At 42.4% G+C, this 26,178-nt stretch overlaps 3 protein-coding genes across 3 annotated transcripts; all 3 read right to left on the bottom strand.

Moving 5' to 3' along the window:
* Positions 1–8,930: 8,930 nt before the first annotated feature.
* On the bottom strand, positions 8,931–9,917 carry LOC115415600 (trace amine-associated receptor 1-like). Its single transcript, XM_030129229.1, has one exon. It carries the CDS (start codon positions 9,915–9,917, stop codon positions 8,931–8,933), a length of 987 nt encoding a protein of 328 aa, XP_029985089.1.
* Positions 9,918–15,577: 5,660 nt separating this feature from the next.
* On the bottom strand, positions 15,578–19,159 carry LOC115415599 (vegetative cell wall protein gp1-like). The gene is made up of 4 exons (XM_030129227.1): positions 19,109–19,159; positions 17,166–17,386; positions 16,106–16,544; positions 15,578–15,829 (listed from the first exon to the last, which is right to left on the bottom strand). Exons 1-4 carry the CDS (start codon positions 19,157–19,159, stop codon positions 15,578–15,580), a joined length of 963 nt encoding a protein of 320 aa, XP_029985087.1.
* Positions 19,160–22,677: 3,518 nt separating this feature from the next.
* On the bottom strand, positions 22,678–23,664 carry LOC115415286 (trace amine-associated receptor 1-like). The gene has a single exon (XM_030128805.1). The coding sequence runs from the start codon at positions 23,662–23,664 to the stop codon at positions 22,678–22,680; it is 987 nt and encodes a 328-aa protein (XP_029984665.1).
* Positions 23,665–26,178: the final 2,514 nt, after the last annotated feature.

Genomic DNA, 26,178 nt, shown 5'->3' with positions numbered 1-26,178 from the left:
GTGTCTAATAACTTTAGAATTTATATTATTCAATGATTTCCTTCCTCCTAGAAATGTTTATACCAGACATTTATCAGATCATGCTGTTCCTAAATTTAAGGAGAGGAAATCCCAACAGTGCTTAATTTGATCCTACATGTGAACATCACAGTAGACTCTTTCAGTCAGTTCTTTTGGTCAGTTACTCGGTCAATTTTAGCCCATCTTAACTTAATTTGCTGAGTTTTTTTATAGTGCAGCAAACTCTTTGTGGAAATCATTAAATCTAGTTGCGCCAACAAACAGATGGAGCCTCAGACCACAGGTCCCTGCACCCACAACCGGTGTGTCATTGTGACTCGTCCGCCTGGATGGCCAGGGGATTCCTGTCTTCACGTTCCCCCCTGGCTATCCAGACAGACAGGTCACAATGGCACCCCGGTTGTGGGTGCCTGTTACTACTTCTAGAGGCGTTACACAGCCATGACAAAGGTGGGACCAAATGATCCCACCATTTTGTTTACACAGACATCGTTCTGGAATAAAGGTGAAATAATCCTGGAAAAGAAGTGCTGTGTAAAAGGGGCTTATGATTACAGTTAGCTGCCATGATAGAATGGTCTTGCATTGGACAAAAATGGCCTCTAAGTCCTGTGAGCAATGGCTGTCTATTTCTTTGCTGTTAGTGCACCAGTCCTCAAGCACATAGACACAAAGACCTCCCCATTTGCTCTCACCAGAGCTCTTGCTCCACATGAGGTGGTGAATCCTGAGGCCTTTGAGCCCCACTGTAGCATCGGGGATGTCTGGGTGCAGCGAGGATTCCATTACAATCAACAGACAACATTCTCAAATGGTGCTGTTGCAGGCTATTCATGATCGCAGCTCATCCATTTCACTAACCAGAGATCTTACATTTGAGAGGAAGACAGATGGTTGCGGAGGTTTATGTAGTTGCTTCCTTTGTTGAGTTAGCAATCAAGCTCTGCACCTTTGCTTTAGCTTTGCTTTTGTTTAAAAGTATGTGTGAAAGTACTTGTGATTCTGGTGTTAAACTGTAGTCCGATGTTGCTTAAGCACTGGTGACTGGTGACTGGTGACCAGGCAGTATAAAAAATGGACAGAGACACATTTATTTGTTTCAGTGCCCAGACTACTGTTTAACCAAACTCCCTGTTTGCCTAGCGGTTGGAGAATCAAAACAATCATGCCAGCTGTGATCTGAGTGGAGAAGATGCGAAATTCAAAAATACAACTGCAGATGCTGTAATTGAGGTTCAGTGATATCTAGCTGCTGCTCCTCTGGACTGAGCAGAGGATCCAATTAAATACTGGAGAATGCACAAAACCTTGTATCCCATATTCAGTACTCCAAGCACAATATCCAGTAAAGCACTCAGTACACCAGGCACAATCCCAAAGAAAATATGGATGAGAAACCAAAACATTTTCAAAACTTTCCTTTTAATTTTATATGGAGGCACTGGCATGGCTTCATGCCAGGGATGCTGTAGCTATTGTATGTGCCACAGGCGCTGTGGATACATGCCACTGGTGCTGTGGCTACATGCCATTTTCACCTGTGGCATCAAGTCTTGGCACCCAAGGGGATTCAATAATGAGCACGGGCTGTGTACATTAAACAAACATGTCAATACGACCAGAAAGATGTCAAGCTGGGGAGACGCTGAGATCCGTCAGCTGTTGGCACTTCAGATGGAGGACTCTAACCATGCTAACATTTGTGGAATGATGAAAGATGAGCTGACTCTGAAGAGGTTAGCAACACCGCTATGCTTGGGGTATTTCCAGCACAGAAGTGATGCGTCACACTATATGCTGCGCTGCATCACCACACCCTTTGATTCTGGAATGCAGATTTGCTGTGTAAAAGTTCAGCCTGTCTCACGTCTGTTAGTCTTTTGGCTTGGCTGTGTAAATTGGTCAATAGTGGAAAAAGGTGGGATCATCATCTCGCCTTTTTTCTGGAATCTCTGTGTTAAAGTGACTGGTGATGCTCCTATGTAAAAAAAAAACAAGTGCACGATTTTTGTAAATTGTGTAAATAATGTGTTTTGTATATTAGAGCCCTTTTTCTTTCCCCCTAATTCCCAAGACCCCAAAGAACAGTTTTGTGTTATCTAAAAATCTGTTTAGAATAATTTTCTGTGTGTTTTCAATAAATGTGTGGAATTAATTTTCATTGTGTGTGTGTGTGTGTGTGTGTGTGTGTGTGTGTGTGTGTGTGTGTGTGTGTGTGTGCGCAGTAGGGATGCATCAGGCAGGGGGCCAGGGGTTTGTTTTTCTTTTTTTTTTCTGATCATATAGCCACAACAGCATGAATATTCTGGAAACCTAGGTTGTCATGAGAAAAAGGTTGTGAATTATTTGATGATGCCTTACAGAGCTGAGGTTTTGTAAACATTAATACACAAGAACAACAAGTGAGAGAAATGTAAAGAAAATGCCTTAGTCGGGATAGGGTTAATTGCTAAGGCCAAAAATTTTGCACACTCATTTACCCACTTATCTGCATCAAGGGGTGTTGCTCTGGTGTCTAGGTTAAATGGGAGAAGTGGATACTGGTCTTTGACTACACAGAGCCTGTAGCCTGTTTGAACTTTGTTTGCGTGGAGTCATGTTTGATATCATTTTACCTAGGGCATTTTTCAGTACAGAATGTAACTAACACCACTATATTTTGTGACCTGTAATGACATATGTTGAGTAATATAAAACCGGTTTCTAAAGCTTTTATACCATTCTTTTTAATGTGCTATAAATGCATGATCAAGTTGTTCACTGCATGCATCTGTTCCATGAATATCCAAGAGTTACTGATACTGGTCCTTAATTTAGAGTTTTAAAAAATCCTTACAATATGTGCCCTTCATTGTGTGCTTACACTTGATGGTGTATCATGTAACCTGACACCTTGACGTCCTATTAGAGGTGTGTATGACTAGTTTCTGTGTCCCTGAGCTGCTCTGAGGCTCCAAAGAGCTGTGCCTCTCCCAAAGGCATTGTCATCAGGTAATTATGTACTGTTTGTGTCTGGAATTTTTCCACTTTAGGTTCAAAGCAAACTATCAGACAGAAACATTTGACCAATGGTAACAAACAACACTGTTGTAATTAATATATCAGTTTTTCATTGCATACATATTTTTAAGAATTTTTAACAACTTACTCTTAAGTCAAGTCAGATTATTTATATAGCACATTTGAAAACAACAGATATTGACCCAAAGTGCTTTACAGACAAAGGTAGTAATAACATTTAAAAAGTCAGGGTAGAACATGGGCTACAGAATAAGAAAGGCAGAGAATATAACACAAGTTAAAAGAAAATTAACACTCAGGGATAGGAATTATCAATAAATACATAAGTTAAATTAAGTAAATAAATAGAGATCAAAGCAACAAGAAACATTTGAAAAAAATAGAGATCCAAACAGAAAATATGAATCAGACAAAAAGAGAATAAAAAGAAAAAACAAAAACACAACGACTGTCGGACTGAACTAAAAGCGGTTCAGAAGATGAATGAATGAATGAATGAACAAATTATTCCATCAATGGCAAGCCAAAAATAGTTGTATTTGAAATGTGTTTAACTGCAAACATTGTGTACTGAAGACAGTGCTTCTGATCAATTGGCTCGGTTTAGTTTCTGAAGGACAACTCTCCTCTCTGTTTGCAAAACAAAGTTAGGCCTTAACGACCCAAAAGTATCTACAAATTTAAATGTTTAATAACTGCTGATCCACTAATCCTATCAATACACGTAAATAATTGAGGGAAAATGCAGTTTGTCATCTTTTCAGCAGCATTAGGCATCATTATCAAATAGCCATGAAAAATGCTAAGAGAAAACACTTGTCGGATATTATTGTGTTAAACTATAACAAGCCTCGTGTTTTATTTGAGACTATTAACTCTGATCCTAAAGCCCTGCACTTTATGGAGGCCTCCCCTGTTGCATGTGAAACCTTTCTTCATTATTTTAGTGACAAAGTTACTCTCACCAGGGCTCAGATCTCACCACCTCGTTGTGATCCTTCAGTCCCTGTCACCTGCTCTACTGTCTTTGATCAGTTTGAGCCTGTGATTTTGTGCCTTTTAAAAGACACTGTTGGTCTTCTGAAGCTTTCAGGTTCTTCAGATGATGCCATCCCTCCCCGATTTCTTAAGAAGGTATTTCCTACTGTAGGTCCATCTGTTCACATTGTCATCAACAGCAGTTTGGCCTCTAGTATAGTTCAGCGAAACTCTAAACATGCTGTAATTCAAGCACTGGTTAAAAAACTGGATCTAGATCCCTCAGTGTGTTCAAATTACAGTTCCATTTCCAAACTGCCTTTTCTCTCAAAAGTTCTGCAAAAGATAGTTTATACTCAACTACGGGCTTTTCTGAAGTTGCATTGTATTCTAGAGACTTTTCAGTCTGGTTGTAAAACTTCACAAAGTACAGAATCAGCTCTTCTGAGAATTTTTTTTTTTTCTTTTTTTTTTTTTTTTTTTTTCTCTTATGGGCTCAGCTGGCTGACAGGCAGCTGTCTGTACTGATAAGGCAGCAGCCAACACCAACGGTACTGTAAAATATCATTAAAAATTCTTCTGAGAATTTTTAATGATATTTTATTAGCTACTGACTCTGGGGACTGTGTTCTTTCACTTCTTGAGTTATCTGCAGCTTTGGATACAGTGGATCATGAAATCCTGATAGATTGTTGGGAGCATTGGGTGGGCATCAGAGGTACAGTTCTACAATGGTTTAGGCCAGGGGTATTCAAATCCAGTCCTCGAGGGCCCGGTATCCTCCACGTTTTAGATATTTCCCTCTTCCAGCACACCTGGTTCATCATCAAGCTCTGCAAGAGCCTAATAATGATGTAATGCAGTGGTTCCCAGCCTTTTTTGGCTCGTGACTCCATTTCAACATCACAAATTTCTGGTGACCCCAGACATTCAAAACAGAGACTTTTTTTTATTTTTTTCCTAAAATTAATTTGTTTTGATCATGTAATAGTTTGCTATACTATGTTGCAAATAAACATTAATTTTAGATGACATTTAGGCTATATAATGTATATTATTATGGGCGGGGGCAGAAAAGCCAGGTTGAGATTAAAGTGAAATTTTTTTTTTCCTTGGTCAGGATATGTACAGTCAGTCTAGCTTGTACTTACAAGGCTTCAAATTAATACTGAACAAACAATAACTCAAACTATGTATTATGAAAGAGCTGCAGCATCTTAAACCGACCACAATGAACATTTGAAAGATAAACAGTACCACAGTGCTTCAGTTTCAGCTTCACAGTTTGTCATGTCTGTTATGTATTGTGATTGTCTTTCAACTCACCATATATTTTTTATTAGTAAGTTTATTTATTTATTTTTTTTATCATTTACTGAAAATTTCAGGTGACCCCCATTTTAATTCCAGGTGACCCCACATGGGGTCCCGACCCCAAGGTTGAAAAACACTGATGTATTGGCTTCCAGGTGTGCTGAAAGAGGGAAATACCTCAAGGACCAGATTTGAATACCCCTGGTTTAGGTCTTACCTTGCTGATAGGACATTTTGTGTCAGCCTTGGCGATGCTGTGTCCTCTTCTGCCCCTTTGGTGACCCACAAGGTTCAGTTTTGGGTCCTTTACTCTTTTCCCTATACCTATTCCCAGTAGGTTCCATACTCAGGAAACATGGTATTTCATTTCATTTGTATGCAGATGATAGTCAAATTCATATGCCTCTAAAAAAGAACCCTTCCTCTGTCAGTTCACTGCTTCAATGTCTCCATGACATTAAGGTGTGGATGGTTTGTAACTTTTTACATTTATTGAAGATAAGACGGACGCTACGATTTTTAGTGGTACAACTGGATTCTCCCCAATAGATCTGGACTCAGTACAACAAGCCAGTCATCAAAAACCTGGGTGTTAAAATGGACTCAGACTTTAAGCTTGATAGTCATGTAAAGGCAGTCATAATGTCAAGCTTTTTTCACTTAAGGCAGCTAGCCAAAGTGAAGCTAGTAATCCCAAAGCACCATTTTGAGACAGTAATTGACGCCTTATCACCAGTTCCATTGCTTGTCTCCCAAGAGTACAAAATGCTGCTGTGTGTCTTTTAACTGGCACTCATAGATAAGAGCACATTTCCCCGGTTTTTGCACCACTCCATTGGCTGACTGTCCATTTCAGAATCCAGTATGAACTAAATGTATTTGTTTTTGAAATCCCTCCATGGTCTTGCACCGTCCTACCTCTCTGAGCTCCTTCACACAAACACACCCACTCGCTCTCTAAGATCAGTTGACCAGCTGCTCTTGATGGCGCCGAGAACAATTTGGAAGCTCTGAGGAGATTGGGCCTTTGCTGCTGCTGGTTCCAGATTGTGGAAAAACCTGCCTCTGTATATCAGACAGGCCTCTTCCTTACCTGTTTTTAAATCTCTTCTTAAAACCCACCTGTTCTCATTGGCCTTTTAACACTCTTGCAATGTTGATATCTTGTTTCTGTTTTTATATTTTAACTTGTTTTATTAATTTGATTTTATTGTATCTTAATAGTTTTATTAATTTTTTATTGCACTTTTAGTCTTCTGTACAGCACTTTGGTCCACTGTGGTTGTTTTAAAGTGGTTTATGAATAAAATTGGATTGGATTGGATAAATGAATCAGATTTATGCTATGTACTCGGTAGTTATCAAAGTTTTTAATTCCACCATGGGAAAATGTGCAATCGAATCATTGGTCCATTTTTCTTCAACAGGAGATCAATTACTACAAATGTTCACATGTTCACCTTGACCTTTTGACCGAATATGTGTCACCACAACTGGATAACCTTCAATGAACCATCATTTTCCAGCAAAATTGTGCACCACCACACTGGGGACTGCATGTTGGTGGGTTCCTAAATTGTTGTTTGTGAATATATCCATCAGTAAATCATTCGATACAACTTGGGTTCTTTGGGCATCAACCTTGACCTTTGTTTTCAAGGTCAAATCAGAGTTGTTGTGTCAAATTTGGACCCGTCTACATTTTTCAGGTCTTTCAGGGTCAGTGCATTGTCATGGGGGTAAATTGGAGAAGCTAGCACAGATGAGTTGAGAGGATAGAGATACTGGTTGGAAAGCAGGGAGCAACAGAGTTATAGGAGCAGGGCAGCCCTCATTATCAAAAGGGGTGACTGAGGGATCATTATTGTCAAGGACAGTGAATGAATGGACGCACATGCATGGTGCCAAAGGGAGTAAGTTTTATTAAACAGGAAACAAAACAGAGAAACAAATTGAAACCCGAGCAAGGTGCAAAGTCCACAGAGTGACTGGATAGATTAGCAAAAGTCCGGCAGAGTCTATGGAGGTCTGTGAAGCGATGATCTGGCACTGCACTGGAACAGAGGAGCCCCTTATATGGGCTCCTGGTGGAGATGTGCTCCAAGTACGGTGTGCAGCAGGTGAGTGATGAGTCTGAGGGAGGGGTCAGTGATAGTAGTGAACCGTGACAATTACAACATTCAACACTGGTCTTATTACTCTTGCTCACTCTCTATAACTCTTTTAACCACTCATACTGATCTTAAAGCACCCCCACAAGCCAGTCATCTTGTTTTTTCAAAAGAGGAACTACTGGAGGAGGAAATACTGGGGCTGCAATTGTAGCACTAGGCTAAAGCCATGGCTGAGGGACAATTAGAGGCAGTTTAAACCGTCAACCTATTTAATTTCCCTGAGGGATCCTGTCCAAGGGATCAATAAAGTTCTATCTAATCTACCAGCTGTCCCTGGGCGTGGAGGTTGGGGAGGGCAGCATCTCCCATGTTTTTATTTTATTAATATTTTATTTATTTTATTTTATTTTATTTATTTATTTATTTTATTTTCCTTTTTTTTTTTCTTTTTCTTTTATTTAAAACAATTTATTTATTTTTATTTTATTTTGTTTTATTTATTTATTTAATTTTTTTTTTTTTACTTTTAAATTTAAAAATATATTACTTTTTTTTTTTTTTTAATTTTAATTTTAAATTTTTTGGGAAAAAGAAATCTGCCCTCCGCCTCTAGCTCTAAGGTGGCACCGTCCAGGATGGAGCAGAAGGAAAAGGTTTTCAGACAGTCAGAGGTCACATGAGAGTGGGTGGTACGAGGCAGGTGACTGCACTCTCACTCTGGACCAGACATTCCAGACCAGAGTTTGTTTGTCTGAAAAGTCTAGACTTTTTTTAGGTGTGAATACAAACATGCAAACTCTGATTTGAATCAAACAAGTGAACCGAGACCACCTCTTCTAGGTGATCTTGGTTCTCCGCTTCCAAACTCTCGGCTGTTTCACTTCTAGTGTGAATATAGCCGGCCTCGAGCCAAAACAAACCGAGGAATCATGCAACTTTTTGTGCTCCATGAGCCACCATAGCCACTGGAAGTAGCCGAGCTGCACAGTTATTATAACTGAAGAAAATCAGTTTTACGCATGTTTTTCACAAAGTTGAAAAGATATGACAAGTAGCTAATTCAGAGGTAGAGGTCAAAGTTTAACTCTATAGACACTGATTTCTTTGTTGATGACATATTTTGATAAAAGCATAGATCTGCCCCAAAAATGTAATGCTACAATAAGTCATTAAAACATCATGTATTATATATAATACTCATTAGCAGATATGATAATTGGAAATACAAAGACACTGGAATACCCTGAGCAGGAAAAAAGGAAATGCCACATACATTGTTGTCTCAAAAACCTGTCTTTATTGTTAATATAAATGTCATGCAAGTTGTTTTAAAATTGCAATTATGTTTGTATTCCGGGGAAAAAAAACAAACATTAGAATGCATATTATCATGGTGGTTAAGTATTTGTAGTGTTAATATTATACTCATTCTTCACCATCATTTACAAATCAGTATGCTTAATTAGTGTTCTGAAGAACTAATCAAAACAACTTTGTGTTAGTGCAGTCACCTTTAAATATTTTCCCTGAAAAGATCATTCTACATGCTGACCTGAACCAGCTGTAAAAGAAAGCATAAATGAATGGGTTAAGCATTGAGTTTGACAGTGTGAGCCAGTTAAGGGTTTCAATTGCAGCAAATGATGGGGGTACTGAGGCTAAAGGCTGAAAGACAACGCAAATGGAGTATGGAGACATACATAAGAGGAAAATTCCCATCACTGTTGCAAGAGTTTTGGTGGCCTTTTTCTCCATCTTACTTGCAGTTGCTCCAGACTTTGTGCTCTGGATGCTGTTCACCTGCTTCTGAGCAACAAGAAAAATCTTCAAGTAGATACACAGCATTATGATTGCTGGGAGGTAAAATGCAAAAATAAGTCCCATGACATTTGACAGTACAACATCAATAGAGCACATTTCTTCACATGTTCCTTGGCTAAATCCTCCAATTATGATGCCAAGTGCAATGAAAGAAGCAATGCTCCAAATCACCAGGATCATGATCCTAACAACATTCACAGTTACTGTAGTTTTATACGTCAGAGGATGACAAATTGCATAATATCTGTCTATAGAAATACAACACAAATTCAGTATAGAAGATGTGCACAGTGCAACATCAAAACTATCTCGTATTTTGCAGTATACATCTTTATCAAACAGACATGAAGTTACAGTATATGTCATGCTGAGAGGAAAAACTAAAACCCCAACAAGCAGATCAGCCACAGCCAGAGACAGAATAAGATAGTTTGTAGGAGTGTGGAGCTGTTTGAAATAAAGGATGGAGATAATTACAAGAAGGTTTCCACATATTGTAATTAAAGATAATAAGCACAGTAATATATACACCAATACACATACTGTGGATGGGCTGTTAGTAAAAACATAACTTGTATTATCCAATTCCAAGCAGGGATGGATGTCAAAAACAGCTTGAGTCCCTTTAATAGCTTTTTCTGCATCCATGCCTTTAGATTGTGTTCATTTTCCAAAAGAATCAACAGTACCAGGGAAATATAAGCTATTCTAAGATATGTAGCACAGCTTATGTCATGGGAACAACAACAAGACAGTTTCTACCATACTGTGTTCCACCTTATTGTAGTTATGAATGTACATCAGTGTCCTGATGCACTGAGCAACAGTATTGCAGCATAGTTATTTATCAGCCACAGTGTCTAGGATACCAGTCAACCAATCAGATGTTTTGGCCAGATGATATAATCACAACTTCTGATGCAATCATGTAATCCTCTGATACTGTGCTCACTTGTATTTATTAAATCATATAAAAATTGTTTCAAATGAAAAATCTGCCACGACAAGAGAACATTTTTTTTTAAAAACATGCCATGTGTCAGCTCATCATCATGTATAAAAATGCTTGGAATGGATGAACTCAAAAGTGTTACAGAAAAAAACTGTTCATTCATCCTTAGAATCAAAATGGTCATTACACGCTCAGTGTCTTTCTGTGGATTTTAATTGAAGCTTCAAGGTACAGATTGTACAGAGGCAAAAGCTGTCTGCAGTCTGCTGTCTGTACAAAGATTAGAGTCTGTCATTGTCTCTTATATGAAACTAATAAAACAAAATCTGTGCCAGACTGGAATGTCTGGGAGCACGGGAAGAGATGTCCTAGACCAAAGACAGTGCAAAACAACCATTTGTCGAACAGGAATAAAACCCCAGTGCCATATAATACAGAGTTCAAACAATCTTATATGTAATATAGGATATATGTAAAATTACCATTATAAAAGATTTTGACGACATGGGTCAACTGTCAAAGTGATATCAATTTTTTTTCAGTAACATTTGATATTTTTTATGGAATGTCCGTTCAAAGCCGTAAAACTCTTGTCAACCAGAGGACAAAAAATTGTAAACAGCATGATGCAACATTTTTTTTTGGAAACATTTGATATTTTTTATGGAATGTCCTTTGAAAGCTGTAAAACTCTTGTCAACCAGAGGGTAATAAATCATTGCTAAATCTCAGGAGGATAAAGACATTTTATATCCAAAAGGTCAACTTTGGTTTTGTTAATCTAATATTACAGGAATGCCTTAAATGTTTTTGGGGTTTTGTTTTTGGTTTTTTTTTTTGGTTTTTTACAAATTTTATACACTTATACTCTACTAAGATCCCAATTTGCGTGTACTAATTTGCATGCGCAATCTAGAATTTTGCTCGTGGGGCTGAACCGTGGTTTGTGGGTGATTTACTAAGATTGCTTGCGGAAATCTCAACAGGTGCAAAGTCTTGCAGGCAATCCAATTTATATGAAGATTTTGCGTGCGTTAAACTGCTCTGGGATACACCGTCTCTGGATGTGCAGGGACTGTCTTGGTTGACACGTCTCTGTAACATCGCGTGGCAGTCGGGGAGAGTACCTCTGGATTGGCAGACCGGGGTGGTGGTCCCCCTTTTTAAGAAGGGGGACCAGAGGATGTGCTCCAACCACAGAAGGATCACACTTCTCAGCCTCCTGGGGAAAGTCTATTCCAGGGTACTGGAGAGGAGGATCCGACCGATAGTCGAACCTCGGATCCAGGAGGAACAATACGGTTTTCGTCCCGGTCGTGGAAAACTGGACCAGCTCTACACCCTCCATCGGGCGCTCGAGAGTTCATGGGAGTTCGTCCAACCAGTTCACATGTGTTTTGTGGATTTGGAGAAGGTGTTCGGCCGTGTCCCTTGTGGTATCCTGTGGGGGGTGCTTCAGGTGTATGGGGTCCGGGGCCCTCTGCTAAGGGCAGTCCGGTCCTTGTATGACCGAAGCAGGAGCCTGGTTTGCATTGCTGGCAGTAAGTCAGACCTATTTCAGGTGCATATTGGACTCCGGCAGGGCTGCCCTTTGTCACCGGTTCTGTTCATAATTTTTATGGACGGAATTTCTAGGCACAGCCAGGGGCCGGAGGGGGTCCAGTTTGGGGACCACAGGATTTCATCTCTGGTTTTTGCAGATGATGTCCTGTTGGTCTCATCGAACCTGGACCTTCAGCGTGAAGTGGGGCGGTTTGCAGCCGAGTGTGAAGCGAGTGGGATGATGATCAGCACCAGCAAATCCGAAGCCATGGTTCTCGACCGAGAAAAGGTGGTTTGCCCTCTCCAGGTCAGTGGGGAGTCCTTGCCCCAAGTGGAGGAGTTCAAGTATCTTGGGATCTTGTTCACGGGTAAGGGAAGGATGGAGCATGAGATTGACAGACAGATTGGTGCAGCATCTGCAGTGATGCAGTCACTGTATCGGTCAATTGTGGTGAAGAAGGAGCTGAGCCGAAAGGTGAATCTCTCAATTTACTGGTCAGTCTACGTTCCTACTCTCATCTATGGTCATGAGGTTTGGGTCATGACCGAAAGGATAAGATCCAGGATACAAGTGGTCAAAATGAGCTTCCTCCATAGGGTGGCTGGGCACACCCTTAGGGATAGGGTGAGGAGCTCAGTCACCAGGGAGGAGCTCGGAGTAGAGCCACTGCTCCTCCACATTGAGAGGGGCCAGCTGAGATGGCTCGGGCATCTGCTTAGGATACCTCCTGGGTGCCTCCCTGGGGAGGTGTTCCGAGCATGTCCCACTGGGAGGAGATCTCGGGGAAGACCTAGTACACGCTGGAGAGACTATGTCTCTCGGCTGGCCTGGGAACACCTCGGGGTCCCCCCAGAAGAGCTGGAGGAGGTGTCTGGGGAGAGGGAAGTCTGGGCATCCCTGGTCTTAGACTGTTGCCCCCGTGACCCGGCCCTGGATAAGTGGAAGACAATGGATGGATGGATGGATGGATGGATGGATGGATGGATGGGATACATCGACACTAATGGTAACAGGGCGCTGAATGATCCAGAAGAATGGAAATGTAACACTGTAGGAGTTTTGTCATAGAAGGTATTGCATGACTCATTCATTCATTCATTTTTCATTTTAAAGGTGGTGTGTGGGGGGTGGGGGGGGTGTATGAGGGCATATGTCTCAATTATGTTTTCTTCCGTCACTCCAAAAATGTTCACACGAGGGTGAGAAATGCATTCTCTGCATCTTGTTTCATCATTTCGACGTCTCCTAACCACAGCCATGTGTGCGCAATTATGCATCCAAACCGTTTGCACCTCCTTTTGAGACGTGGTAAATATAGACACAGTTTGTTGATAAATCACTTTGCATGTGCTAAATTAATAAATTTACATTTTCTTCTCCCAGCACATGCACAACTGCGTGTAAATGTCCCATTTTGCATATTCATTGTGGCAAATGTACTAACTGGATGCAGACGCACTATTTTGCACCTTTGAAAGACGCAACCCTTTGTGCGCAGTTAGTAAATCAGTTTGTACATTTTTTTGTGTGTGCAGTGAGTTTGCACTTGTTTTGATACACGCAAACCTTTAGTAGATCCAGCCCTTAGACTCAAGGATTGTGTTCAGGAAGATTCCTAACAGTGAAATGACCAGAAAGTATCTCAGTTTCAGCTGAGCTATTTATATTCTCTAAATGCTAAAGAAAGGCGCTTCAGTGATTCTTTTATTGTTTACTTCAACTTAGAGTACACGGGACTTTTATTTATGAGAGGTGAGGAGAGAATGTCATTTCACATTTCGCAGCATAATTCACTGGTAACATCAGCTGAAAGCAAACGTGTTTTCCACCATATGGCTGACATAATAATGTATTGAGTTAGCACTTTTCATTCACTCACAAACTATTGTTTACATCTGTTGCCATAGCTGCCCTGGCATGAGTGACATTGGAGGGAAGGTGGGTGAAGTGTCTTGTCCAAGGACACAATGGCACAACGACTAGGACAGAACAGGAGTTGAACTGCCAAACTTCTGGTTATTGGACAACCCACTCTACCTTCTGTGCAACAGCCCCCACTAATAATAGTCTATCAATACTCTAATGTGTTTTGTCCTTGAACTAATCAATGACTTATGCACATTACATTACTGTGTAAATTGTAAAATTAATATGACAGGAGTTCATGTGATTACTTTGCAGTAGGTGTTTCCTCCTAAGGGTTGCTGTAGGCTGTTGCAAGCTTAATAATGTCATGAATTAATTTTTGGCTCTTTCAGTCAGAGATGCCTTAATTGACAGTGAACTGGAAACTGGATAGTTTTAGAGAAGAGGAATGCAGACAGATCAGAATAAACATATTTATGCATTAAATGTAACTAGAAATTTAGGTAGATGATGTTTTTAATGCAGCATGGAAACTTCATGTTTTTCACTGAGGTTTAGGAAAAGTGTTTAGGAAAAGGAGATAGGAAGTATATTTTTAGATAAGATTTTGGTCAAAGGTCAAAGTGGCTGGGACCTCACAAAATAGGTTTTTTTGACGTAGCTCAACATTTCAGATTATGATGCCAGGATATTGGGATGCGACTAAAATTATGCTTAAAATGCTATAGCTCAGGAACAGCTTGACTGACTGTCTATAAAGGTGGCACAAACACTCAAACTCGGGGTCACTGAGGGATTGGCAAAATTTAGTGTTCAACTGTCTCTTCTTGATGGGGAGGAGTCGTTGCTTTACTTTCAGCCCCTTGTGAATGACCAAACTCCTCACCCTACATCTAAGGAAGAGCCCAGCCATCCTGCAGATTCCAACATATTCAAACTCCTCAACACAACTCATCCCCAACCTGGAGCAGTCACCCTGCACTTGGTCAATACAAGTTTGGGTGCATTAAGTCCGCCTGGCCTCTTCCCCTGCCGTCAGATCCAACTCACCACCTGCTCACCTACTCACTTCCAATAAGTGTCAAAGGCATAAGCCACAATTCTGATGACATGACTGCAAAGATGATCAGCAACTTTGCCAAGGATCTCCTGCTGCTATGTGCATATCTGAACACTTATGATAGACCATGGTATTCATTATGGAGGTCAACCATGCATTGTGAGAAATGTATAATTCAACTGTGGTACACTCTAAAAGGTAATACTTGAAGTTCTTTAAATCATATTAGGATACTTTACTTATTTCTCACTATTTTGTTAATTTAACTCATATACTTTGAGTATTTACTCATTTTCTCCTGAAGAAATATGCAACTAAGTTCACCTGAGAAAACTGGGCTTGAAACTTTATATTCATGTATTGAACACCCTATTGAGTCACACTCCTGTCCAGTTGGTGGTGTCCATTTACTTCTTTAAGCACCTGTAAGGAGGTTAGCCAACTGCCAAAAATGCCACAGAAGAAGACACGAGGTGCTTAGTAACTGTTGATGAGCAGGAGAGGAGCATTGAAGTTTTCTGAGGCAATATGGAATGTAATTTTAGACAGAAAGAAGTGTTAGGATTCTCAGAAACCCCAGAAGTAAACAAACACATGCTACAGTGTTGTGCTGTAACATGCATGAAGACACTGATTTGAACTGCTGCTTACATGTCAAGGTTCCTTACTTCAAGTTTCACAGAGCAATCAGGTGTGCTCAACCTCTTCCACCAATGTGGTTGAAGGTGTAAACAGCCAAAACACATGTTCTTACCATACTCTACAGTATTTTGAATGTGATTGCAGTACCAGTTTTGGACACCAACCTACATACGGCTCCTTTAAGACAAATGATCATGTTTATTTGCCTTTTCTGAGTGCAACCAGTTTCCTAGATTTGATTAAGATCAACTTGTTATCGGTTTGGTTTTTGTCCTGGTTGGGGCAGGGGTGGACCCGATGCCAGGGTTGCCCTGTGGTGGTGGGGCGGGGGGCTCCGGGTTGGGCCTGGGTCGGAGGTCGGCGTCCCCTGGGTTGGGTGGCTGGGCCAGTCGGGGGTGGGCAGGGTGCGGTTCCTGGGCCCTGGGGTCTGGGTGCTGCCCCTCCCGTGGGGGGGGCGCAGCATGCACCAGGGTGTCTGGGCTGGCCTGGACTTGCTGCTGCGGGGGTGGGCGGGTGCATGCCCCGGTGTCTGGCTGGTGCCTGGGAGTCCTGGTGTGTGTGTGTGTGTGTGTGTGTCTGTGTGAGAGAGAGAATGTGTGTGCGTGTGTGTGTGCACGCATTTGTGTGTATGGGTGGGTGTGTCGGTGTGTGTTGGTGTGTGTGAACGAGTGCTCATGTGTGCATTAGAGTATGAATGAGGAATTGTGTGTGCAAGTATGTGTGTGCTGGTGTGTGGGGGAGCTGATGGAGCAGGTGTGTGGGTGTGGATGTACATGTATGTTTGGTGAATGAGGGAGGGTTGTGGTGTGGTGCGGGAGGGGGACTGCAGGTGTGCCTGGGGGGTTGCGGCCCCTGTGGGGGGCGTCGCTGGGGGTTCTCTCGGGGTGCGGTGGTGGGGTGCGGCCATGGTGGCGATTGGTACCTGGGGCGGGGTGCTGGTCGCTGGGTTTCGTGCTGTGGGGTGGCACTGTGCTGGTGATCGCTGCATCCCTAGTGCATGTAAGACTGGGAAGGTGTGGAGTGTGGTGGGTCCCCATGCCTGTTTGGGGGTTTTTGGGTGGCTGGTCCCGGGTCTGTGCCCCCTCAACTGCATAGGATGATTGAGTGTGTGAGTGGCCTCTGGGGGGGTGGCGGCCTTCTGGCTGCGGTCGTTGGGTGCCTGGGGTCTCTGGGCTGCCCTGCTCCTTGGCGGCCCCAGCCTGGGGACGGGTACTGGGGAACGGGGGTGCCGAATGCCAGCTGGCTCATCTTCTGGGAGGAAACTTCCTCCCAGTCATACCATCCCCCAACCCCTCGCCTCCTCACCCCCCTCACACAAAGCACGTAGGGTCTTGGAGAGGGTGCACATCCCGAGGGGGTGCGGCAGGGGGGGTCACTAAAATGCCCTCCCTCTGTGATACCCTGGTTGGCTAACTCCTCAATTTTAATTACACCCACCCACAACACAACACACAGAAACACTAACACCACACATTCACTTTTGGGGGGCAGGCTGCGTGGCACCTGGTGGGTGGTGCCGTGCCGGTGGGTGGGGCTGCCTGTGTGGTGTTGCCCTCAGTGGTGCGCAGTTATGCTCCTCAATTTTAACCGCTTGCATACACATCTCACACTTCAAAACACTGATAGGTGGGGAGGCGAGGGGGAGGGGGGTCTTCCCACACCCCTGTTTCCTGGATGCCATCTGGGGCGGGGGACCCCAGGGGATGGGGGCTGGAACATTGGCTTGGGGCTCACCTGGCTGCATTGCTGGGGGGTGCCGCCCTCTGATGAATGATGTGTGCGCATGGGGATTGTGGTCGGGGGGGGGGCTGGGCTAGCCACTCTCTTGCCCACCTCAGGTCATGTTGGGACCAGGAAAGATGTGTGTATGCGGGCATTGGGGGTGTGGCGGTTGCTGGCAGGGTAGTGGACCGCGGTGGGGTTCCTGGTGGCTGGTGTTGCTGCCCTGGGCTGCGGTTGGTGCTGGGGCTGCGCTCGGGTGCCACGCCTTGGGGGGACTCATGGTGGTGCTGCTCAGTGCCGGGGAGGCGCGGTGGCACTCCGGATACGCGTGTCTTGTGTGTGCAGGTGGGTGGGAGGGGCTGTTGATGGGTGTGGGTACATGTGTGGGTATGTGTGTACATGTAGATGTGGGCGTGCATGTAGGTAGGTGGGTGTATGGGCATGGGTGGAGGTTTGTGGGTGTGTGTGTGTGAATGGTCGAACATGTGGGATGGGTGGTGTGTATGTCTGGGAGTCAGTGGGTGTGTGTGCATATGCTTGTATGGGTGAGTGGGGGACTGGGGGGTGTGTGGGGTTTGGGGGTTGGGCTTGGTGGGATGGGGAGGTGGGCCTCCGGGCCTCCGCGCCCCCAGGGCACTTGGCTGTGGCATCGGGGTGCACACTGGCCTGCAGCGGGTGGCTTTCTGGGCCGGCCTGGCCACCCGGTGTGCTGGATGGGACCCCTGCCCGGGGAGACGGGTGGCTCCTGGGCTCGTGGGGCTCAGGGACCGGCACCTTGCGTGTCCCTGGGTGGCTGGCCCCCGGCAGGGTGGTGGCGGCTGGCGTCCCTGGCCCCCTGGAGCCTGTGCTCAGCTGCTGTGGGGCCTCTGGCGGGGGCCTCCCTTGACCATCTTCGGGGTGGGCATACTGTCGCCTCTCGGGGGGGGCTGGGCTGGATCCCCCCTCTCTGTGGTGTCTGCTGGATGGCCGGGCCTTGGGGCCCTCTTGGTTGGTCTCTGATCCTTGGAGGGAGTGTGGTTGCGGTTGCATGTCTGTGTTCTTCACCTCAGTCTCTTTGCCTTGTTCACTCTGTCAGAGCAGATGAATGTGAACAACTGATGATGTGTGGATTTGTTACTGGTATTATTTGTTATAGGTATTATTTGTGCGAACGTGGTATACGATATTTTGTTCATGCTTTCTTATATTCTTCATTTCATAGGTCTTATGTATTTCATTGTTGTGTTCTGTTTTTTTTTTTTTTTTGTAGTTTTATTTGTTTTGTTTCCTCTCTCTTCTGGCCAGTTAACTCAGTTCTGATTGTAGTTATTGTTACCATTATAATTGTCTCCATGGTTGCTGCTGTTTGTATTGTTGATACTTTCTTGTGAAGGTCTTCGCCACCTTCTTCTCTCTTGTTCTTCTCCCTTCTTCTACCCCCCCCCCCCCCCCCCCCCATGTCAGGTCTGGCATCGAAATGTGGTTCAACAGAGCTCATAATAAACACAGTCAAATATCAAAGGGCACTTCATATACTTTATGAAGTTACCCTTTGCAAAGCAAATTTGTTCAGCACCGGGAGGAACCAGACTACCATTCTGCTGTTAGGATGCTGGACAAGACAAGTAGAAAAAAAAAAAAAAAGAAGTAGTGTGAGATACTCCCTGGTAAAATGTCCAAATAAAAGAGGATACACAAGCAAAGGTGTCAGAAAAATGGGCAATGATGACTGGGAGTACAGTTGGTGTCGGCTGCTGCCTTATCGGTACAGACAGCTGCCTGTCAGCCAGCTGAGCCCATAAAATAATAAAAAAAAAAAAATTTAAAAAATGTGAGAAGGCTCTTGAACATCATAGAATTTACCTCACAATACAAACGAAAGGCACTGGCTGTCTCTTGAGATGCAGAAAAGGCCTTTGATAGGGTTGAATGGGCCTATCTGTTTGACATTCTGGGGAGATTTGGTTTGGGGGGGGACTTCCTTAAATGGATCCAAACTATATATCATTCACCCACAGCTGTCGTCATAACTAACGGACGACGCTCTGGCCTCTTCCCAATAGCAAGGGGTGTACGCCAGGGATGCCCTCTCTGTCCGCTTCTCTTTGCCTTAGCATTGGAACCATTAGCCGAAACCATCCGATTACATTCAGATTTAAAGGGAATAACAATAGGACGTAAAGAACACAAAATTGCCTTGTACGCAGATGATATTCTTGTGTTTTTATCCTCCCCTCAGCTGTCAATTTCTGCAATTATGGATATTTTTTTATAACTTTAGTAATATATTGGGCTATAAAATAAATTTTAATAAATCTGAAGCTATGCCACTGGGAATCCTAAATACTACGGATATTCAGGAAGGTTTTCCTTTTAAATGGGCGAGATCTGGCTTTACTTATTTGGGGATAAAAGTGTCCTCAGACCTAAAGGATTTGCGAAAACTAAATTTTGCCCCAATTCGCACTTCACTTAAAAGAGACCTAGAACGATGGCAGAACTTACCCCTTTGTCTATTTGGAAGGATCAATCTAATTAAGATGATTGTGCTCCCTTGACTTCTATATCCTTTGCAAATGCTTCCTTTATATCTGTCAAAGAAGATTAACCTAGACTTAGAGAAGGCATTTTCCAAATTCATTTGGCAAGGCAGAAAACCCAGGCAGAGGCTTAAGATACTACAATTACCTGCAGACATGGGTGGTCTTTCTATGCCTAATATGTTATTCTACAACTGGGCCTGTCACGCACACCACTTTTGGCTCTGGTTGCATTCATACATTAACAGAGAGACCTGTATTGACTCCTGGGCCTGCCACCCTCATTTCCCATGGAGTTTAATCACATGTGAGGCAAAAAAGATAAATCCAGTGACAAAACGCAATTCTATCATTTACAATAGCATCAGGATATGCAGGATATATCTAAATATCTGGGAAGGAGACATGTAAAGTCTTTACTGTCTCCCATAACCCAAAACCCTGACTTTCCTGCGGGTGTTAGCTCATCCATGTTCTTCTCTTGGAGGGACATGGGAATTCATGTACTCGGTGATCTATTTAAACACAATACCTTATTGTCCTTCCAGCAGTTAAAGGAGACATTCAATATTCCCAAGCACCATTTTTTGGGTATTTACAGATTAGACATTTTGTGTCTTCACAGACCACCTCTTTCTTGACTAATATCACTTACAGTGAGGTTGAGAGTTTTCTGCTAAAGTGCAAAAACAGAAAACATTTTATATCAGCATTTTACTCTCTCCTTGGTTCTTCCGTTAGATACCTGTAATGGTGGGTCGCCGTTATGTCCGGTCACCGTTACGTCGGATGTTAATGATATTAGTATATTGTATAACTTCTGTAAGCAAAGCATGAAGAAATAAACACACATTCAGGTTAAATGTCTTTATTACCTCCGCCAAGGAGGTTATGTTTTTGCCAGGGTTTGTTTGTTTGTTTGTTTGTTTGTTTGTTTGTCTGTCCGTTAGTGTGCAACATAACTCAAAAAGCTATGGACAGATTTGGATGAAATTTTCAGGGTTTGTTGGAAATGGGATAAGGAAGAAATGATTAAATTTTGGTGGTGATCGGGGGTGGGGGGGCCCACGGGGGGGGCCACTGATCAGCCTTGGCGGAGGTCTGCGCTCTCCGAGTGCTTCTAGTTGGTTATTGTATTGTTTGGAGGGTGATTCGGAGGTGGAGCAGGTCCAGCGAGGGAGGGTGAGCCATGTGTGCGGCGTACCTCTTTTGCCGGGCGTGCGTAGGGGCCTGTGTATTACAAAGTATGAGCATGGTGAATCGTTAAAGTGGTTGAAGGAGGGGTGTTCTGGTGGTGGGATAAATGTAAATATGTATATATGTGTTTTGTATAGTGGTGTTTGTATATTTGGGTTGTCTTAATCTTTGTAAATACTGTATTTTATGAGTTTGTGGTCTTTTTAAAATTAGAAAGAACTGTTGTTGGCAGAATAGGTAAGTTGTGTTTCCCCTGTGTAAAAATGGATTAGTTGAGTCACATGCACAGTGCCTTTTTGTATATATAGGGGTCATTTTAGTGTTGGATGTGGTCGGTGAAGGTTGTGTTATTTTGACATGCTGAAGAAAATAAAGAAAATTGATTTTTTTTACTACAATCCTGGGTTCATGCTCCTTTTGAAACATGCCTTGACTGCTCAAGCTATCACAATACCACTTACCAGACATCTCTCACAGATGGGAAAAAGACTTGAATAATGAATATATTGAGGATGATTGGCAGGCAGCTATACGTCTGATCAGGTCTATATCTACCTGTAACCGACTGAGAGAAACTCAGTACAAAATACTTCATAGGCTGTATATTACCCCATCTACTTTAAACAAAATCGATCACTCCATTTCTTCTCTATGTACCAAGTGCAACTTAGAAAGGGGGACATATCATTATTTTTGGGAATGTAAACTTATTTCTAGATTTTGGACACTTATTTCAAAGGTGATCAGTGGAATATTTAAGATAAAAATTAAGAAAGACCCTGGGGTTTTCCTCCTAGGCCTTCCCTCTAGAGACCTGCATCTCACCGCATTACACTATAGACACCTTGAAAAACTCCTTTTAGTTGCCCGGAAGTGCATTCTGCAAAACTAGATCAAAATTCTTCCACCTAATGTTACACTCTGGTACAGGGTGATCTGATCAGGGGGATCTTTAATATTCTCCCCCATGAAAGGTTACAAGCTACTATAAAGGGCAAGGATGAACTATTCTTAAAAATCTGGTCACCCTTCTTAGATTATATACCTGCAGATCTGAAAAATCTATTAATGATGGGCAGACAGTTTTCTGAATGGAATAAGGCTTAGCCTTGGTACCCTCAAATCCTGTACAACACGAAGTATAATATTATAGTAATGATGACTGGTGCATTGTAATGATGATGTCTGGTGTGTTTTTTTTTTCCTTTTAATTTTATTTTTCTCTTTCATTTTTGTCTGCATAAGGCTGTAACTGGCATGTGCTGTGTGAGGGGTTGGGGTGGGGGTCTTGTTTCTATGTTTTATATGTCTAAAATCAATAAAATGTGTTAAAAAAAAAAAAAAAAAAAAAGATCAACTTGTTATATTTCTCAGTGTATTGCGTATCCCCCTCCTGTATTATTGTACATGCAAAGCTGACATCCACCATGGATAACTCCTCCCACCCCCTGCACCACACTGTAGAGGCCCTAAGTAGCTCCTTCAGCACCACTTTTACACCCCCCAAGCAACTTTGCATGTCATTCCTCCCCACAGCCATCAGACTTTATAACAGTTCCCAGTAACTTGTAACCCCTGCATCCAATTTTCACCCAGAATGAACATTGCTCAACTGTCAAGCATGCGTACATGGCTAATTTGTCAAAATTATTGTATCTGTCTATATGCACAGTTCTTGTAAGGGAACATGAATTACACTGGTGTGTCCAGAGTGACTGTTCTTGAAATAACTGTGAATCATCTTTTCAAAATTTATGCTTAACAGTTTTATTTAGACTATTACATTTAAGCGTCGCTAAAACACATTAAAACATATGATTTTATCTCACTTGCCATCTCCATTGGTTGTCCATCTCCATAGGTTACATTTTAATTGAACTATTAGAGAAACATTCAAACAAAAAAAGTCAAAAAAGTCTTGTGTTGGTAAAATCACCTTGAAATATTTTTCCAGAAATTATCATACTACAAGCAGATCTGAACCAGCTGTAAAAGAAAGCATAAATAAATGGATTAAGCATTGAGTTGGACAATGTAAGCCAGTTAAGTGCCTCAATCAGAGAGAAAGATGGAGGATCAGAGGCTAAAGGCTGAAAGACAACACAAATGAAGTATGGAGTCATACATAAAAGGAAAATCCCCATCACAATAGCAAGTGTTTTTGTGGCCTTTTTCTCCATCTTACTTGCAGTTACTCCAGATTTTGTCCTTTGGATACTGATTGCCTGTTTCTGAGCAACAAGGAAAATCTTTACGTAGATACACAGCATAATGATCGCTGGAAAATAAAAGGCCAATATGGGTCCCATAATGTTTGACAGTACAACATCGACAGAGCACATTTCCTCACATGTTCCTTGACTAAATCCTCCAACTGTGATTCCAATTCCAATTAGAGCAGCAATGCTCCAAATCACCAGGATCATAATCCTAACAACATTAACAGTTACTGTACTTTTATATGTTAGAGGATGACAAATTGCATAATATCTGTCTATAGAAATACAACACAAATTCAGTATAGAAGATGTGCTCAGTGCAACATCAAAACAGTCTCTTACTTTACAAAATACATCTTCATGATACAGACAAGAGTTTATAGTGTATATCATGCTGAGAGGAAAAACTAAAACCCCAACAAGCATATCAGCCACAGCCAGAGACAGAATAAGGTAGTTTGTAGGAGTGTGAAGCTGTTTGAAGTAAATGATAGAGATAATTACAAGAAGGTTTCCACATATTGTAGCCACAGATAATAAGCTAAGGAACATATACACCAATACACATATTATGGAAGGTTGGCTTGTAATACTGTAAGTTGTATTATCTAATTCAAAGCAGGGATGGATGTCATACAAAGTGTAAGACCCATTGACAGTGGTATCTGGTTCCATGCTCCTGGACTGTGATTAAAATCCCTCATATAATCTACAGTATTAATTCAAAATAGTACTAAAGCATATAATGCAGATATAAGAAATTGTTAATGTACCTAGTTGCACCTTAATGTAATCTGTGCATCAGTGTTAATATCCTGATGCACTGAGCCACTGTACCATAGCACAAGTATTTATCAGTCACAGTGTCTTGGATACCAGCCGTCCAATCAGATGTTTTGACATCTTGATTTGAGCAAGTCTTGAAAACATGCATCTTTTTTCACTTGCATCGGTGTTAAGTTATATGGATATATGTAAAAGCTTTGTAAATCACTTACTTATTTCTACCAGCAGGGATTAAACAAATAATACCAACTGAGTTATAATTACACAGTCCCAGGGTAAGAGCCATCTGCTTGAGAAATGCATTTTTTTTTTTTTTTTTTCCATTTAGACATGATCTGTATTAATGCAGATGTAGAGAACTGTGGAAATGAATGAGGAAAACAGTTAATATTTTGAACTTTCTGTTGTTTTCATGAAGGATTTTTGGTCCTATGGTTAACACAAGCTTATGAGATAAATACCTTATTACCTCCACCAAGGAACAGCAGAGGTTATGTTTTCATCAGGGTTTGTTTGTTTGTTTGTTTGTTTGTTTGTTTGTCTGTTAGCAAGATAACTCAAAAAGTTATGGACAGATTTGGATGGCACAATGAACAAATGATTAAATTTTGGTGGTGATTGGGGAGGTGGCTGATCTGCCTTGGCAGAGGTCTGCACCCTCCTAATGCTTTTCTAGTTAAGTACATTTTCATGTCTTAACTCCTAGGTCCTCCTTGGGCATTTTTGTAAATTTTTGTCTTTATTTTAATTTGGTGATCATTTTGGCTGTGTTGCAGCTTTTGGTATGAAATTTGGCAAGAACTTTACTTTTTACCTAGGAGGTTATGTTTTCATTGGGGTTTGTCTGTGTGTCTGTTTGTTTGTTTGTTTGTTTGTTTGTCTGTCAGCAAGATAACTCAAAAGTTATGGAAAGATTTTGATGAAATTTTCAGGAAATGTTAATACTGGCACAAGGAACAGATGATTCAATTTTGGTGGTGATTGTGTGTGTGTGTGTGTGTGTGGGGGGGTAGAACAGGCGTCCCCCTTTGTGTGGGACGTCACAGCATTATGACCATTTTTTCCACGTCCTGCAAATTGAGACGATGTCCTGCATTTGATTGGCTCTGCCTCTCCAAAGTGCAGGACAGTTGCTTTTCTGCAAACATGACTTTCATTTTATAGCGGAGAGAGCGTTATCACCACTGGCTGTGTCCGCTGTCAACATACACGTGGGGGAGTACATCAACCTGTCAGTCACCTGCGTCCTCCTGACCTCCGCCCACTGACACACAATAAACAAAGGCAAAAGCCTCAGACACTGGGATGCTAATGTTTGTGTAAAACATGGAAATTCAATGCAAAAAAAGAAAATGCAGTTATAGAAAGGAATGGGAGAATGTTTATCCATGGGTGAAAGTGGTGGAGGATGATTGTCAGAGGGTATTCTGCGAACTCTGCCAAACTTATTTTTCCATTGCGCACGGGGGAGAGAAGCTACATGAATCTGAAGCGACATGCATCGTGAAACGCACAAAAAATGCCTCACTCAGAAAGAGACCTGTCACTCTATGAAAACATTCCTAATGAAACCAAAAGTAGACTACCAAACAGTTGAGATTACGAACGTTTACCACACAGTGCAGCACTCGCAATCACACAGGCCATTAGACTGTGGTAATCAGCTAGCTCCAGTCATTTTTTCAGACTCGGAGATAGCAAAAAAAAAAAATCTCATATTGACGTACAAAAGCAGCAGTCATTGTTACTGATGTCCTCACACTGGCCTCTGTGCAAACCTGTTTAAGTGAGCTACATAAACCAATGGTGCAAGATGACAAGAACAGTAATTTTTTTTTTTTTTTCTGTGGCCTCAGATGCCTCAAATCATGGCACAACAAAACTTTTCCCTCCGTCTGTTAGACAGAGGTGGACTCGTCCATCACCCAAGCTGAAGTCACTGAGGTGGTTGGCAAGCTCCTCGGTGGCAGAGCACCGGGGGTGGATGAGATTCGCCCTGAGTACCTTAAGTCTCTAGATGTACAGGGACTGTCTTGGTTGACACGTCTCTGTAACATCATGTGGCAGTCGGGGACAGTGCCTCTGGATTGGCAGACCAGGGTGCTAGTCCCCCTTTTTAAGAAGGGGGACCGGAGGATGTGCTCCAACCACAGAAGGATCACACTCTTCAGCCTCCCAGGGAAACTCTATTCCAGGGTACTGGAGAGGAGGGTCCGACCGATAGTCGAACCTCAGATTCAGGAGGAACAATGCGGTTTTCGTCCCGGTCGTGGAACGCTGGACCAGCTCTACACTCTCCATCAGGTGCTCGAGGGTTCATGGGAGTTCGCCCAAACAGTCCACATGTGTTTTGTGGATTTGGAGAAGGCGTTTATCCATGTCCCTCATGGTATCCCGTGGGGG

This window comes from Sphaeramia orbicularis, chromosome 24 (assembly GCF_902148855.1).
Source record: "Sphaeramia orbicularis chromosome 24, fSphaOr1.1, whole genome shotgun sequence".
Classification (NCBI taxonomy): Eukaryota; Metazoa; Chordata; class Actinopteri; order Kurtiformes; family Apogonidae; genus Sphaeramia; species Sphaeramia orbicularis.
Note: the sequence above shows the minus strand (reverse complement) of the source record. Positions and strands in the feature narration are given on the sequence as shown.